This window comes from Pholcus phalangioides, unplaced genomic scaffold (genome assembly GCF_987345545.1).
Source record: "Pholcus phalangioides strain wild (caught in Gottingen) unplaced genomic scaffold, Ppha-v1.0 ptg000022l_1, whole genome shotgun sequence".
Classification (NCBI taxonomy): Eukaryota; Metazoa; Arthropoda; class Arachnida; order Araneae; family Pholcidae; genus Pholcus; species Pholcus phalangioides.
The window spans coordinates 34,620,667-34,637,817 of record NW_028301615.1 but is presented as its reverse complement, the minus strand read 5'-3'; the positions used below and the strand labels follow the sequence as shown (position 1 = coordinate 34,637,817).

General features: G+C 42.2%; 1 protein-coding gene across 3 annotated transcripts in view; it reads right to left on the bottom strand.

Annotated features, from left to right (window-relative positions):
* Positions 1 to 7,759: 7,759 nt before the first annotated feature.
* The window catches only part of LOC149070246 (serpin B8-like), a 37,077-nt gene continuing 27,685 nt past the window's right edge, over positions 7,760 to 17,151 (bottom strand). For all 3 annotated transcript variants that reach the window (XM_089250138.1, XM_089250139.1, XM_089250136.1), the window contains exons 3-5: positions 15,774 to 16,268; positions 12,780 to 12,984; positions 7,760 to 8,163 (exon numbers count right to left, since the gene is read on the bottom strand). In XM_089250138.1, the coding sequence (XP_089106264.1) occupies positions 7,834 to 8,163; positions 12,780 to 12,984; positions 15,774 to 16,268 (1,030 nt within the window). In that variant the 3' untranslated portion in view covers positions 7,760 to 7,833. The remainder of the gene's footprint in view (positions 8,164 to 12,779; positions 12,985 to 15,773; positions 16,269 to 17,151) is intronic.

Genomic DNA, 17,151 nt, shown 5'->3' with positions numbered 1-17,151 from the left:
TTCTAGAAAATTTCAACCAGATCTCATTTTGTGGGCCTCCCTCTTTTCTTGAGACCCCCGGGCCGTGCCGGGTGGGGGGCCCATGCGTTAAGATGGCACTGCCTACCAACTGAGCATTCGATGATTAAGCCGGGTTTTCCTAGGAGTAGAACTTTTGCGCCGTGTGCAGCGTGAACACGCTGATTGGGTAAAAACTTGAAATTCATGTTTTTTTGACCAATCAGCGTTTTTGCTCCTACGAAAACCTGGCTTAAGTCGACATTCATTTGAACAAATTGCATCTTTAACTTTGGGCAAGAATATTACGAGAGATGAAGATGGCTCTCTTATGTTGTTTTTTATGAAATGGCAGTCAAAGTGGTGACGCAATAAGCTTGATCATAGTTCATCAACTGATAATGCGGGAGATTTCGATCCTAAATATATGTTTCCTCCGATTCGCCGCCACAAATGTGCCGATATTCAGCCAAAATATAAATTCCAGTAGAACCGATTAATGAGGGGAGGGAGGACGGGCGCAAAGGAAGGATGTTCAACCATTAGGAAAGTACGGGCCACTTCATTTATTTGAAAAAAAGGTGTTACGAACAATTTGATCTGTAGGCTGATCATATCTCCTCAAGAAAAATACGGGAAGTTCGGTCAACAAATACGGGACATCGCCGATTATTGCTAAACAGTCACCAAATCACGGTGAGATTGCCAATTCAGGCCCAAAATTTTTAAAAACCACCGAACAGCTGTTTCAGACCCCCCTCCAAGTTTAAAAAGATTTTCAAAATAAGTTCGTTTGCGTTGATTCGAGTACTCCTATGTATAATATCGTATTCCGTTTTTCAAAAATCGATTCAACGGTTTTTTTTTGTGCCAGTTTAATGAAATCAATGAAGGACCACACACACATTCTTGATAGTGCATATACGTTTTTGGCATTTTCGGGAGCTTGAAAAATTTTGGAACACAATCTCAAAATCTTAGACTCTTTTATTATTATTTTATAGGAAAAACTCACCATTGTCTGGACGGGGAAAAGTGAAGAGGAAGAGAAAACCCACGTCTAGCCGTAAAAGTCTTGATCGCAATTTCCATTTTTTTCTCATTTTCCGTCGATGGGCTCGATTAAGGTGTCGATGGGATTGTAAGCAAATTATACAAATACAAATACAAATACAAATACAACGCCACAACAGGCAAAATGCCCAACGAGGTGGCTGATAAAAAGATGCCCATAAAAATATGGTTGTCATATGTTTCAAAAATACAGCAACCCAATTAAAAATGCAATTAACACAAATTACAAACAATATATACACATGATAAAATATTATACAATGCCCATAAAGAATACTTATGGTTGTCTTATTCTAAGAATGGATAGCTTCTCGATTTACCCCAACATGTTTATCGTATTTCTTTTTAAACGTGTCAATTGTGTTACAATTTACTACCTCCGGGGGTAAGCTATTCCATTTATTAACAACCCTATTGGAGAAAAATTCCCTGCGACACCATAACCTTGCATTGTCCCTCACCAATCGATACTGGTGTCCCCTTGTAAAAGCAGTCGATTGGCGGTGTACTAAAAGTTCATGGTCCATCCTATCCATCCCATTGAAAATTTTGAACACTTCGATCATATCTCCTCGACACCTGCGTTCATCCAATGTAAACATATTCAAAAAATGAAGTCTTTCTTCATAACTCAAGCCCTGTGTGCCAATAAGGACACGCGTAGCTCTTCTCTGCACCCCTTCAACCAAGTCTATGTCCCTCTGTAGGTATGGTCTCCAAAACCTTACACCATACTCCAGTCCAGGACGAACTAAGCCTCGAAAAAGCGGAAGAATGACTTTAGGAGAACGCGAAGAGACCTTTTTGAAAATGAGACCAAGCATTCTATTCGATTTTTTGACAACCGCTGAACAATGTTCAGAAAACTTAAGTCGCTCGTCAATGAGAATTCCCAAATCGGTGACTCTAGTTGCATCCGGGATAGTGACACCATTCAACTCGTAAGAGAACCGTGGGTTGTTCGAACCAAAATGAGCGACCATGCACTTATCTACGCTAAACGTCATGCTCCATTCATTTGCCCATGCTGCAATCTTGTTTAAGTTGGTCTGGAGCAACTCCCTATCGCTTTCATTTCCGATTACCCCCATTAGCTTCACATCATCTGCGAATTTGCTAGTAATTCCATCGATACCCTGATCGAGTTTGTCGATAAAAAGTGAAAAAAGTATGGGGCCAAGGACACTTCCCTGAGGAACTCCACTTGTGACGTTTGTCCAACCAGAGAATTCCCCGTTCACCATAACTCGTTGCGACCTATCTCTTAACCACGATTCTATCCAATTCAGCAAGTTGCCCCCTATTCCAATCTCGTGTAAGCGCTTCAAGAGTTTGCCATGTTGGACCCGATCGAATGCCTTCTGGAAATCAAGGTAAACAACGTCGACATTTTTGCTCTTACCCAAAGCCTTAGTCACGTAATCATAGAAGCAAAGGAGGTTAGTTACACATGACTTCCCCTTCCTGAACCCATGCTGATTATCCGACAATACATTATTCTCGTCTATCCACTTCACAAACTGCCTTTTGATGATAATTTCCAAAATTTTCGAGAGGGAGCTCGTCAAACTCACTGGACGATAATTAGACACCACTTCTCTACTACCCTTCTTAAATATCGGAACAACGTTAGCCAGTTTCCAATCTCTCGGGACGATACCCTCAGCAACACTACTCCTGTATATCTGTGCGACTGGCCCCAACAATTCATTAGCACCTTCCCTGAGAACCCTGGGATAGATATCATCTGGTCCTGGTGCTTTGCTTGCACATACATTTCTTAGAAGATTTAGGACCTCCACGTCTTCCACTTGAATATCGTTGAGCGTTTTATTACCCCATGCAACACCCGCATATCGAATATCATTATCTCCATTAAAAACCGACGCGAAAAAGTCATTGAAAGCACTACACATGCCTACATTGCTCTCTACTTTTGAGCCTCCTATCGAGAGGGGGCCAACTGTCCCCTTACATCCATTATTGACGTATCGAAAAAATGATTTTGGGTCAGAGCCAATGTTATCTGCCAACCTAGATTCAACTTGCTTTTTACTATCCCTTATCGCTTTCTTCAACAGTCTTCTTTTATCAGTAAACAATGATAGGTCACCTCGTCCACTTTTATACTCTCTGAATGCTCTTTTCTTTTCAAGATAAAGGTTCCGCACGCTATCCGTGAACCATAGAGGGTGTGATGTACAAACACGCTTTTTTCGAACAAAGGGTATGACGTCGTGCAAAACAGAGGACAGCTTCGTACTAAATTCTTCCCATTGACTTACCACCCCTAAAAAGTGTAAGTTTCAGGAGGTGGGTGGGTTTGAACTCTCATACCCTGAACTCTTCCCATCTCTAACCCCATATCTTACCAACCCAGATGACGTGAAACTTATTGGGGTATTCGGGAATCCAAGCGAAAGGGAAAGTCTCCAGATGAACTTGAATATGATTGGAGCATGACCTTCGGCGTTGACAAGTACATAGTCGCTCATTTTGGTTCGAACTAATTGAACTGTATAATGTTATATTCTAGAGGCTACAGTTCGAAATATCCACGTTTCGCTTGCGAGTTGAATGATGATGTCATTTCAGATGTAATACTGGGATCACCAGTTTGGGAATCTTTATTGATTGGGCAGCTTGGGTTTTCTGAACATTATTCAGCAGTGGCCAAGAAAGCGTACAGAATGCTCGGTATCATTCTCGAAAAGGTCAGTTCCGTGTTCTCCCAAAATTATAATTCCACTTTTCCGGGCTTGGTTCGTCGTGGATTGGAGTATGCCGTTGGGTTTTGGAGACTATACTTACAGACAAAGGGACATTGACTTGGTAGAGGAGCCACGCGTGCTCTTGATGGCACACGGGAGTTGAGTTTTGAAGAAACACTTGATTTTTTGAAGATATTTGCATTGGAGAGCTGCATGTGTCGGGGAGGCATAGGCACCGAACGTACGGGCTGAGGCCATTTCAGCTCAGCCCCCAAAAATGTTTGTAAGGGGCTGAGGCCCCCAGTACCTTCTGAAAAAACAATACACCTTCCCTCGCATGCTTACATGCCAGAATCCCGTATATACGATGCGATCAGCAACTTTCAGCCCCACCCAAATTTTTTCTTTCATTTTTTTCCCCGTCGGTACCTCTAGTCGGGGGGAATACGATTGAGGTGTTTCTGGTATTCAACCGGATGGTTAAAATGGACCGTGAGTTAATAATGCTGCAGTGGTGGGTTGGTAAGATACGGGCTTAGAGAATGGGGAGGGTTCAAACCCACCCATCTCCAGGAAATAACATTTTTCAAAAATGTCTCTTTGCGTTCTCCTAAAGTCATTCTTCCGCTTCTCGAGGCTTAGCTCGTCCTGGACTGGAGTATGCTGTAAGGTTTTGGAGACCATACCTACAGAGGGACATAGACTTGGTTGAAGGGATGCAGAGAAGAGCTACGCGTGTCCTTACTGGCAAACGGGGCTTGAGTTATGAAGAAAGACTTCATTTTTTGAATATGTTTACATTGGATGAACGCAGGTGTCGTGGAGATATGATCGAAGTGTTCAAAATTTTCAATGGGATGGATAGGATGGACCATGAACTTTTAGTACACCGCCAATCGACTGCTTTTACAAGGGGACACCAGTATCGATTGGTGAGGGACAATGCAAGGTTATGGTGTCACAGGGAATTTTTCTCCAATAGGGTTGTTAATAAATGGAATAACTTACCCCCTGAGGTAGTAAATTGTAACACAATCGACACGTTTAAAAAGAAATACGATAAACATGTTGGAGTAAATCGAGAAGCTATCCATTCTTAGAATAAGACAACCATAAGTATTCTTTATGGGCATTGTATAATATTTTATTATGTGTGTATATGTTTATAATTTTTTGTTAATTGCATTTTTAATTGGGTTGCTATAATTTTTTTTCTTGGAAATATATGACATCCATATTTTTATGGGTATCTTTTTCTCAGCCACTCGTTGGGCATTTTGTCTGTTGTGGCGTTGTATTTGTATAATAATACATCGTCGGGGGGGGGGGGGGGTGTCAACTGCTTCGAGGGGGAAAACACCGGTGTCGATTCGATTTGTGAGGGCGATTCCGGGTTGCGGTGCCGCAGAGAGTTTTTCTCCAATGGGGTTGTGAATGGATGGAATGGCTTGATTCCGGGGTCGTGAATTTTACCTCGATTGAAACGATTGGAGAAAGATGCGATGAACATATTGGGATAAATCGAGAAGCTATCTACAGTATATATGCTTAAATGGGACAGCCATAATTTTGTCTGGGCAGTATGTATATTTATATTTAGAAGACACCAACGAATAAGGAAGGTCCTTACAAAACAAAAAAACATAAACTTTTGTACGGTCCCCTTTTCCTCTCATTTCCAATTAGAAAGTTGTTGCCCTGTATCTCCTGAGGTCAACAGAAAAAAATTCCATGTTTTCAAATGCAATATTCGCCAAGATATTTAAATTAAAAAATCGGAGAAAGGTTATGAAAAAGGGCAGCGAAAACAAACGGACAAGGCTCCTTTCCCTCATTTATGCTGCGCTTTTTCAACTTTTCGCCGATTCTTGAATTCGAATGTCTCAGCGAATATTGCACTTAGGCACTTGGGATTTTTTTTGTTCATATCAGGATTAATTTTTTATTAAACTTTCTAAATTGGATATTAGAGGGGGCCGTTTAGAAATTTAGATTTTTTACTTTGTTACACACTAAACCTAATTAATAACTTTCAAATTTAATTTAAAAATTTTAATTTTTTTCTTTTTAAATTTTTAAAATTATTTAAAAATATCTGAAATATTATTTTAAATATTTGTTATTTTTTTAAATTTTTAATCTGTTAATTTTTTTAAACTTTAAAAAAAATACTTTTATTAAACAACGTTATCAATGTACGGTGTTCACTCAGGGCCGGATTAAGTCGTTTGAAGACCCTAGCACTTGAATATTTTTGGTGGTTCCCCCGATACCTACAAGTTTATTTTACTCGATATTCAGTCTATAAACTTAAAAAATGAAATTTTATATTTCAGAAGTGACTAATCTAAGGATGGGATTTCACTATAAAAGGTTTATGAAAGTTATTTTATAAAACTTGAAAAAAGCAACTAATAAATTTATCGGTTGCATTTGCTCTAATGCAACCGATAAATTTATTAGTTGCTTTTTTTTAAATAATTGTTATAAAATTTTTATAGTGTAATCCGGCCGGGATTATACTATAAAGTTTTATAAAAGAACTTTTATGAAAGTTGAAAAATTCAACCAAAGGCGCATCGGTTGCATTCCAGAAAATGCAACCGGTGCACACACACACACACGCACACACATTTTGCATTCAAAAAATTCAACCAATAAGATAATATTGGTTGAATTTTTCACGTTTTATCAAAGAGCTTTTACAAAACTTTTATAGTGTAATCCCGGCCTAAGGCTGGTATTACACTATAAAACTTGAAAAATGTAATCAATAAACACATCTGTTACATTCGAGCGAACTTAACTGATCGGCCTATCGGTTGCATTTTTCAAGTTTTATAAACTAACTTTTATAAAACTTTTATACTGTAATCCCGGCCTAAGACAGAATTGTGATGTGAATATTTCTAAGCACAGACATTTTGAACGTCCCCACCCCTCCCCTTTTTTCCTACTTGCAAATTCTTTGATATCTCCTGAATTTTTTTTTTAGGAACATATTAGTTTCGGATGTTTTTGGATTTGATTTTTCGAACATTGGATGTTTTTGGAATTTTTCTTTCATATTTTTCCGGAAAGACAGATTTGTTTTCAAAATCTTTTGAAAATATTTTAAGACATTTTCTCCCATCGACTACTTGTGAGGATCGGAATGAAGACATCTTTATATATCCATATTCTATGTGGCTCTAGACTAAACCACCAAAGAATACCTCTAGGCTGCATATGGGCACTGAATCAGGGGTGAAGGAGAAAAACAGTTACAAAAATTGCGAAAAAATAGTTTTTATGCACGAATTTCAACCTAAAGATGCGGGCGAAACACCCGCATCTTCAGTGCTCGTGTGAAAGGGTATGCGGACCCGCTTCCGCATCCGCATCCGCTCCGTGTGAAAGGGGCCTAAGTTGTGCATGCAGGGCCGCAACTAGATGTTTGATCACCTTGGGCAAGCCGCGCATTTTGACGCTCCCTTGTAATGTTGAAGGAGAGGTTTCAGAATGAAATTTGCGCCCTCTCGAGTCTAGCGGCCGTTGCACGAGACCCCCCTGCTCCCCCCCCCCTAGTTGCGGCCCTGTGTGCATGTTTCGTGTTCGTGAAGTGCTGTCTTCACGTCTCCCGTAATCGAGTTAAAGTGGTACACAAGAGCCGGATCTAGAATCCCGCGAACTACGCGGCCGCAGAAGGTGCCAACTGGAAGGGCGGGGCGGGGGCGATTTTTGATCACCAACATATTGTTCGCTTTTATTTGGAAAATGCTCAGAACCGGCCCTGGTGGTGGATGTCTGAATCTTCGTGTTTATGTACGTATCGTGTTGTGAAGATCTGTATGCTCTCTGCGCGGCGGAGAGATTTTTTAAATGGGAACCACATTTAAAAAATGCGGTGGTTATTAAAAACTTAATAACATGATTTTTATGATACACATGCACACGGAAATGTTTTTTTATACGGAAAAAAAAATCACCAATCTATGCACTTTGTACAATCATTTCTTTAAAATTTAACTTTGAACTGACGCACAATTTCTATTTCACACACGACACATAATCAAAATTCATACAATTTTCCGATGTAAAGTATCAATCCACTCGGTTTGTCCATCACAAAAAAGAGGAACGGGTGATCAGCGTTGAAGGGCGGCAAATCGTTAATCGACGATGACCTCGAGGACGTTCCGTTTCGATCTCGAAATGTCTTGTTATAGCTGTCCTCAGTTTCGGCGGTAGACCAACGATCGTAGACCGATCCTTGTTCACCGATGTCCACGGAGGCTCTATGTAGCACTCTGGTCAATCGTAGTCCCTTTTTATCGGACAGGCCGTGGAAGTCCGCCCCTATGGGATTGAAGGCTCGCCTCACGCCTAGATCCCGTAAATCCTGTAAAAAAAAAAAAAAAGTGACACATCATACAGGGTGGGTACTATCGATCGCCCAATAATTATACACGTGAATCCTTGAGATAAAATAATATACAAAAGTGTTTTTACACACACACACACACGCTTTCAAAATTGATAACGCCATTTTATAATCCTGCCAAATTCACCGATTTGGTGGTTTTTGAGACCGTTAAACAATAGTATACCCCTTCCCTCAGGCCCGTCGCCAGAAATTTGTTTGGGGGAACCACTTTCATTTCGGGGAGAACAAAGTGATAGAACAACACAGATTTGGCCATCTTTTTCCATTTTTTTTTGTAATTTCTCACATTTTGGGGAGGGACCACACCCCCAAGTCCCCCCCACCCCTTGAAGACCGGGTTTATACTATAAAATTTTGACAAAAGACCTTTTAGAAAACTTGAAGAATAGAAATAACCGATAAGACTACTGATTACATTTGCTCGAATGTAACCGATACGTTAATTGGATGTATTTCTCAATTTTTACAAAAGAACTTTTGTCAAACTTTTGTAATGTAATACCGGCCGAAGGCCATTTTTTTTATTACACTATAAAAGTTTTGTAAAAGGTTTTTGATAAAACTTGAAAAATTTACATCATAGTGTCCCAAACTTTTTGTTCCACATCGCCCCCTTCTTCAGAATTTTTTTTCTCTCATCGTCCCCAACTCAAGCGAACCCATAGGATTCCATGTTATACCCTTAGCTTCTATCGCCTCCCTGGGCCATTCCATGTCCCACCGGGGGGGGGGGGGGCGAGGGGGGTTGATATTGCCCACTTTGGGAAACACTGATTTACATGTTGCATCACGGCTTCTGATTGTAATTCTGCCACACAATTAAACACAATAAGTGCTTGTTGAATGAAAAATCGATCACAGTTACAAATTGTCACGAAGTCCAACAAATACTGTTTAACATTTTTACGGAATCTCCTTTATATTATGAGAGTGTGTATCAAACAAAACCATATTTAGAAGAACAAACAATTAGAAATAGCTTTCATTTTGAAAACAGAGCTCAGAGAGAAAAAGGGATGATGTTTCGGAAAAAAATTAAGAGAAACGAAACATAAGAGCTTTACCATAGGGGCGTCAAAATTAGGAATACCAAGAACGGCGAGAGCCTAAAGCCCGTCTTTGCTAAGAGAGTCCCGGGGCAACCCAACCTTCCCCTTATAAATACGCCTTCGAATGAAAATTCATCTCGAAAAACGACCAAGTTCAGGGCGAATAATTTTTGCAAGCTGAAATAAATTTCGTCAAAATCTTTCTCGTGAAAAGGTAAAGTAAAAATGCATTATAAAACGTTTCAGCGTGATAAAAGTCAACTGCAGTCTCACGAGGAAATGAAAAATCTTCATTGCAACGTGCAGAATTCGGTATGGTAAATGTGACTGTGGATATCAATATAAAAAAACCGAAATCACAAATTATACTTAATATATGTCACTTCATAAAATAATCAGTTTGATTAAAATTTTCTGATTTGTATTTGTGAGTTATTACATTACTGTTCCCATCAGCCGCTCTCCTACCGTCACAAGCTAACATTTTTACATCCTTCATTGAAGCTTTTTACGCGTAACATTTTCGATGAAATTTCAAAAATTGCTCAAAAAATATTGCCCTGTTTCACTGATGAACATGTGATCTCATTGAAACGATAGCGTAAATAAAAAACGACCACGTAGTGAATGCCATGCCTGTGTATGCACCAAAATGCGCACATTTTGGCAAAAAAAAGTGTTCTTTGGTTAAACAATTTTTTCAAATACACTGCTGGCCACCGTAAATGCAACACCCTGAAGGAAGCATGCAAATAATATGAAATTTACAACATGCATTAGCGGAGGTGAGATATGCAAATGATTAGAATTTCAGCGCAGACGCACATCACGCGCGCCTGTGGCGCCACTTCAAAGCGCTATTTAAGGCTTGGAGATTTCGACGATTTGAAGTACGGCAATTGTGTTTTTCTTGTGGTTTTTTCAAAAAAACGATCAATTATGCCTCGTAGAAAACAGCGATCATCTTTTGATCAAGTATCCGAGTTCGACAGAGGAAGGATAGTGGCCTACCGAGATTGTGGATTATCTTTCAGGGAAATCGGTAGTCGTGTTGGACGAACCAAACAACTGTAATGCGGATATGTGATCGTTGGATGCAGGAGAGTACGACGGACCGACGTGTTCAATCGCATCCACCTCAGTGCACCACTTCACGTAATGACAGGCGTATGGCAGTGACGGATCGCTCAGCCACATCACGAACCATAGCACAGCACATTCAGTCTGTACCGCATCATCCAGTGTCTGCGCGTACCATTCGACGCCGTTTACAGCAGAGTGGTTTGTCCGCAAGACGTCCATTGCTTCGTCTACCCTTGACGCAGAACCACAGACGTTTCCGCCGCCAATGGTGCGATGAAAGAAAGATGTGGACGGCACAATGGAATGAAATTGTATTTACTGACGAGTCACGCTTCTGTCTGCAACACCACGATGGTCGGATTCGAGTCTGGAGACACCGTGGAGAGAGGATGCTGAACAGCTGCGTTATGCACCACCACACTGGTCCTGCACCGGGTATTATGGTATGGGGCGGTATTGGATATCACTCTCGCACTTCTCTAGTACGCATTGCCGGTACTTTAAAAAGCCAGCGCTACATCTCCGAGGTGTTGGAGCCAGTTGTCCTTCCTTACCTTCAGGGCTTGCCCACAGCCATATTTCAACAGGATAATGCGCGACCACACGTGGCACGCATTGTCCAAAGGTTCTTCGTCAATCGCCAGATTGAATTGCTTCCCTGGCCAGCTCGCTCTCCGGATCTTTCGCCGATAGAAAACATGTGGTCCATGGTTGCTCAACGATTGACCCACATTACATCCCCAGCTGCCACACCAGATCAACTTTGGCAACACTTGGAAGCTGCTTGGTCTGCTGTACCCCAAGAACACATCCAAAGTCTCTTTGAATCAATGCCGAGGCGTGTGGCAGCGGTGATCTCCAACAATGGCGGCTACTCCGGCTACTGATTTTGGCAGGAACCACACTTCACAGAAGTCTATAAATTTAATCATTTGATGCTTGGTCAACATGTTATCTACAAAATAAATATTGTTGCGATATCTCTTGTCTTTCTTGGTGTTGCAATTTGGGTGGCCAGCAGTGTAGATATCATTTGTTCGGCACACGTCACAAATCTGATGATAAATTCGCCAATATAGCAGACGAAGGTAACATGTAACACAACAAGGTTATAATATTAATCTACGCAAAGAGAAGAAGTGCCAATTGTGAAAGAAGGTGACCGAACTTGGATTTTAACGGGATTGAATCATAGGTAGAGATAGACTTGGAAGTCTGGGGTGGGCACAATGATGATGATGTCAACTCATATATGCATATATACATTAGATCAGTCGATTCCACATTTGAAGCTGGGGGGAATCTCCCGGGGGGGGGGGGGGCACTCCGTATCTCCGTCTATGGATTGAATTATTCAGCTCATTTTCAAAAAGCGGCAACCCCCCTGCTGCTATGGGGAGGAGGGGGGGGAGGAAGAAAATTACTTTCTTTGGTGTTTTTGTCGCGTAAATAACCATTACAAAACCGATACGTTACTAAAGTTCAAAACGTTACAACTCCCTAAATATTCGCCCGATCCTAAAACGGAAAAAACTTTTCTACATTAGTTTTTTCACTTTTTCACAAGAGTCACTTGTGTAATTATATTGGGCAGTCTATAGTATCCATTCTGTATATACACGTATACAAGGTTGAAGACCCGAGGGGGGGGGGGTTAATCCACGATTCGTTATAACGTCAAACTCGTTACAGTGCCAGAATTCAGTGAAACGAATTGTGGTGTTAAATCGGGGTCGGGTTGGCCGTCAGGGCCATAGATACACGCACACAAACCTTTCGGAGCATGCCCCAATTCCTTAGAAATTCCCCCAGAGGAATGTTTACTGGTTGCATGGACGGCTTAGTAGTAATAGTATAAATCCTATTGGCTGCGTGAAACAGTCAGTACCTCTTTAAAGGGGTTCGAACCCCACCGGCGCCACAGTGGTGTTCGGCTGAAGTTGGTTTTCTGTGGTTCCCAACTTCAAGGCGTGAATGCGAGCCGCTCTCCACGTTAGAAAGTCTTGCCGCCGAGAGCAACAGATATTCAATCATTACAGTTCACTCACTTCACTTCTGAAATATAGATGGCAACACTCATAGGCATACGCAGAATTTGCTCAAGAAGGGGGTTTTCAATTTTTTTTCTCCTCGGGGGGGGGGGGGGTGTTTACGTTTTTTTACTGCAAAATAACACTATAATCTCGGCTTGTGGGGGTTCCCCCCCCCCCCCATGCGTACGCCAATGGCAACACTGAAAAATCAGATACTGTTGGGTACACACACTTACACTTCCGGCACAAATCAGTAGTTGGTAAATTGCCCATGGCGATTGACCTGAGTTGTGAATGAAAGAAAGAAAGAAACTACCCTTTCAAAGAACTAAGAAGCTTTTTACCAAGACTATCGAAATGGAGGTTGTGGTGGATTTAAATAATTTATACATCGCTACATACGTACCTCGCTGAGATCCATGAAGCAGCTGAACTTGATCCTGGGTATACAAATGTCCGTGACCCCTTCCCTGAAAGACTTCTCAACCTCACGGAACAGTTCGGCGCTGAGACCGAACTCGACGTCGTATAATCTCCCGATTTTGTGAGGTAGAAATATCCATATACTGACGTTGCTGGCGATTTCCTTCAGGCACGGAACCTCCAGAGCCCTTCGGTCAGAGAGAAAAAAACAACAAGGTACCGTTCACACTTCTATTGTACACGTGTTTATACAAGAAAAAAAAATTGCACCGCATAAAGGCTACACATCATGCATAAAGCTTAATGAGGTCACTTCGACAGCATTATTTGAGCAAAATGCACTCATGTCCATAAATTAAGGATAATTCAGAATCGCACGGAAATCGAAATCTAAAGTAAAAATTTCACCTGTGGAATTATCACACACATCTGCAAGAGTGATATGCAAATTTCAGGAAGCCACCAGATGATGCCGATAGTACGTCACAATGACGAGAGTGTAGGGGGGGGGGTATATAAGGAATGGTGGCAAAGAAGTAAAATTGTTCACAAGAGTTCTGTAAGGTGCTCAGTGCCATAAGCGAATAGTTATGACACAGAGGACGCATGTGGATGATTTTTTACGTGGTAGAATTATCGGCCGCCTGGAATGTGGGCGTACTCAGATGGAAGTATCCGAGGAACTTGGAATTGCCCAAAGTGTCATCTGTAGGCTTTGGCAACGATTCAAAGATAACGGAAATGTCAGTAGACGTTACAGTACAGGTCGCCCCCGAGTTACAACGCCGAATGAAGACCGGTATTTGGCAGTAACTACCAAAAGAAGCAGACGGAGCACAGCATCCGACCTGTCTCGTCAGCTATCTGCAGTCACGGGTACCACAGTTTCAAGGCAAACCGTGTACAGACATTTGGGAGATATTGGCTCGCAGGCCTGTCAGATGTGTTCCGCTCACGGCAACTCACTGTCGGCAGCGATTAGCCTGGAGTAGAGAACATGCAATGTGTCACAGTGGGCTTGTGTGATGTTTTCCGACGAGTCCAGGTTTAGCTTGCAGTCTGATTCACGTCGGACTTTCATATGGAGAACGCCAGGTACCCGTTACCACCAAGACAACATCACTGAACGACAAACGGTGGTGCAGCATTGCTCGTTTGGGGTGAAATTATACTGGGTTCCAGAACGGATCTGCATGTTCAAACCGGAACCATGAAAGCCCAAATTTATCGGGACATCATTCTGGAACAACATGTACGTTTGTTTAGGGGTGCCATGGGCGCAGAATTTGTTTTTATGGATGACAACGCCCGTCCTCACCGAGCAAACATCGTAAACGAATGCCTTGAATCTGAGGATATCACCCGTATTGAATGGCCAGCATTCTCACCTGACTTGAATCCGATAGAGCATGTGTGGGACATGCTTGGCCGACGAGTTGCAGCCCGTCAACCACCTCCTACATGTGTACCGGAACTTCGGAGAGCATTGCTTGCTGAGTGGAGTGATCTTCCCCAAGATCAGATCGATAATTTGATACTCAGCATGCCTAGGCGTTGTACGGACTGTATTTCATCGCATGGGAGACATACAATGTATTAACCATCATACCAACCATATAATAGTAAGTTTTTGTAAAGGAGGTATTTTTTACAATTGCTCCAGGGAGCAAAAATCATAGTTTTTACGAATGGTATCATACATACACCATCGTTTTTGTTCTTTATCTTTTGTTTAATAAATGGGCTTTATGAATAAGTAACGTTTGTTTTGTTTCTGAACCTTTATTTGCCGGAGCTGGCATTATCCTTAATTTATGGACATGAGTGTATATGGCAAGGGTGGCCAGGAGCTGAACCCGCGAGGTCATTCTGTGCGGCTCCGACTAGGTAAAAACACTGCGTATTAAATTGAATTTATGATCATTATTTGAGCTATCGGTTCCAACTGCACACTTCCTGATCAATAGTTAATTATTTATATTTATTATTTCTAGGGACGAAAATGGTTTACTATGTTTTCACCACACTGTCTTTTTGAACACACAAATTGCTTTTGAAGTTTGGAATGTTTTTCTAATTTCTCTTCGCCTAGCTGCCAAGGCCTGTTGTGGCCTCCGTATTTGTATCTGAATGTATGTTTGGTGTTTTGCTCATTGTGACGAAATTTTATAGAAGTGGATGCCAATTTACAATAGCATCATGATTCCAAATGGAAAAATGTGTGTCATGTTTGATAGTCGGGTTCATATTATGCCGTTGACCAAATGGAGTTCCTCTACCGAACCTATGATTGTTTGTGCCGAAAACAGAGAAGCATTCATCTTTAAATATAGACACGGCAAGCTCGTGACATTCGACGCTGCACCAGACCGGAACTTCTTCAAACAGAACTAATGACAGTCTGGTTGAAGAAGGTAGCTTATGCAATTGGAACACATGTATCGCAAATCTGGTTCTGCGTGATGCAATTATCAAATTTACAGCTTCCATAACCACGCGGGAAAGGAGCGAGAGAGAGAGAAAAAGAAACACAAAACACCACCACTGACTAAAAGAGAAATAAAAACGGAGCAAGTGACGCGAAAAAAAGTGAACTACAGTACTGTGCCTTGAATGATGGTATGCAAGTACACACCCCTGTCCCAACCATAAGGGTATTCAGGTAACTTTCGTAAACCAGACGCCGCCATCCTACTCAGTACAGATCTGACAGGGTGAGACGTAAATAAATCCCGAATCGAGAGCCTGCGGAGCCAGATTCGAGGGGTGATGCCAACCATCTTAATGTCCGTCGTGTAGTTTTTGCTAAAGATACAGATCTATAGATTTCGACAGCAGGGCTTAGTGCTACATAACGGCAGAACCAAGCTCTACCCTAAACGCAAGGGCAAAATATCCTACAGTAGGGTAAAACTAACCTGTCTCACGACAGTCTGAAATGATGTTATGTGAGAGGGGGAAAAAAATCCTTCCATACCTGAAATCGTACGATTCAGCTATTCGAACTTTCTGTTGTCGGGAGTCTATGGCCTGGACGTACAGATCATGGTCTCCGACCCCGTGGTTGAAGAAAGTCCTCTTCACTCGAGCAGTCGTCGACCTGTTCTTGCCGTGCGAGACAGTATTGTTGCTGTTGTTATCGTCGTCGTTGCCGTTGTCGGTGTTGTTGTCGTCGGAACTGACGATGTCTGCCCCGAAATGGACGGCGTTCAGCAACAGCAGCGGGGACGGCACCTCGGCGAAGTCACCCGTTCGCTCGATGACGCGTTTGATGTTTGCCGCGGTGTTGACCCTGACGAACTCGTTTATATCCCAAGCCGCTTGCTGAGGGTTGCCTTTGAAATCCACGCCGATCACACCCGTGTTGTACAGGACCTCGTATGAAGTGATGTTGGACTTCGGTGCCGTCAAGCAGCTCTCGTCGATGAAGAGTCCGTTGGCGGTACGAGACAGGCAACTCGTATGACGCATCCTATGGACAGAACGAGACAATTAAACTGTGCGCTTAAATAATTAATCTTAAAATTAATCCTTTTCTCTGTAGTCATGCCATCGTTTCTGTTGTACCCCTGTGTCAGGAAGGTTTCTGACAAGAATGAACCAGTTATCGAATTTGCGACACCTTTAAACATCCTTTGGTACTTTAGGCGAGTATCTTATTGACCTGGGCCACTGCACCCTTTAACCTTTCCTTCAACATTACAAGGGGGCGCCAAAATGAGTGCGCCAAGTGAGATTCCCAAAGATAATAATGTTGATGAGTCCTTAATTTTGCCTTCCTCAGGGCCACAACTAGATGCTTGGTCAGCCGGGGCAAGCACTCATTTTGGCGCCCCTTGTAATGTTGAAGGAAAGGTTAAAGGGTGAAATTTTCGCTCTCTCTCTGCTCCGATGCCGGGACAATAGAACCGCCTGCCCCCCCCCCCCCAAAATATGGCCCTGCCCCCTTCCCGACCAATTTTTTCTGTTTTCTTCTGTTTTACAAAAATACCCTTCTTTTCAACACACGAAGCTTGGTTTAATTCGTAATCCTTACTCAATATCTAGGGGTTAGGCTTGGGAAAAGGAGGTTTTGCCCCCCCTCTCCTATTCTGCTCGGGGGCATTGCTCCGGTTGCCACAGCTAAGTTACGGGCCTGTCTTTACTAAAATCGGAGATAAAGGGAGTTTTCATAATTTAATGCTGGATGGTTTCTCCCTGGAACAGAACCCCCCCCCCCCCCCCCACCCCTTTAGTGAATTTATAGCATGGTAAAAAAAAATGAGGAGATTCACCTCAGGCCTCCAGACTTGAATGCTGTCCTATTGGCCCCACCATTGTGTGCCATGCGCTGCTGACTTGCTGTGGCATTGCAT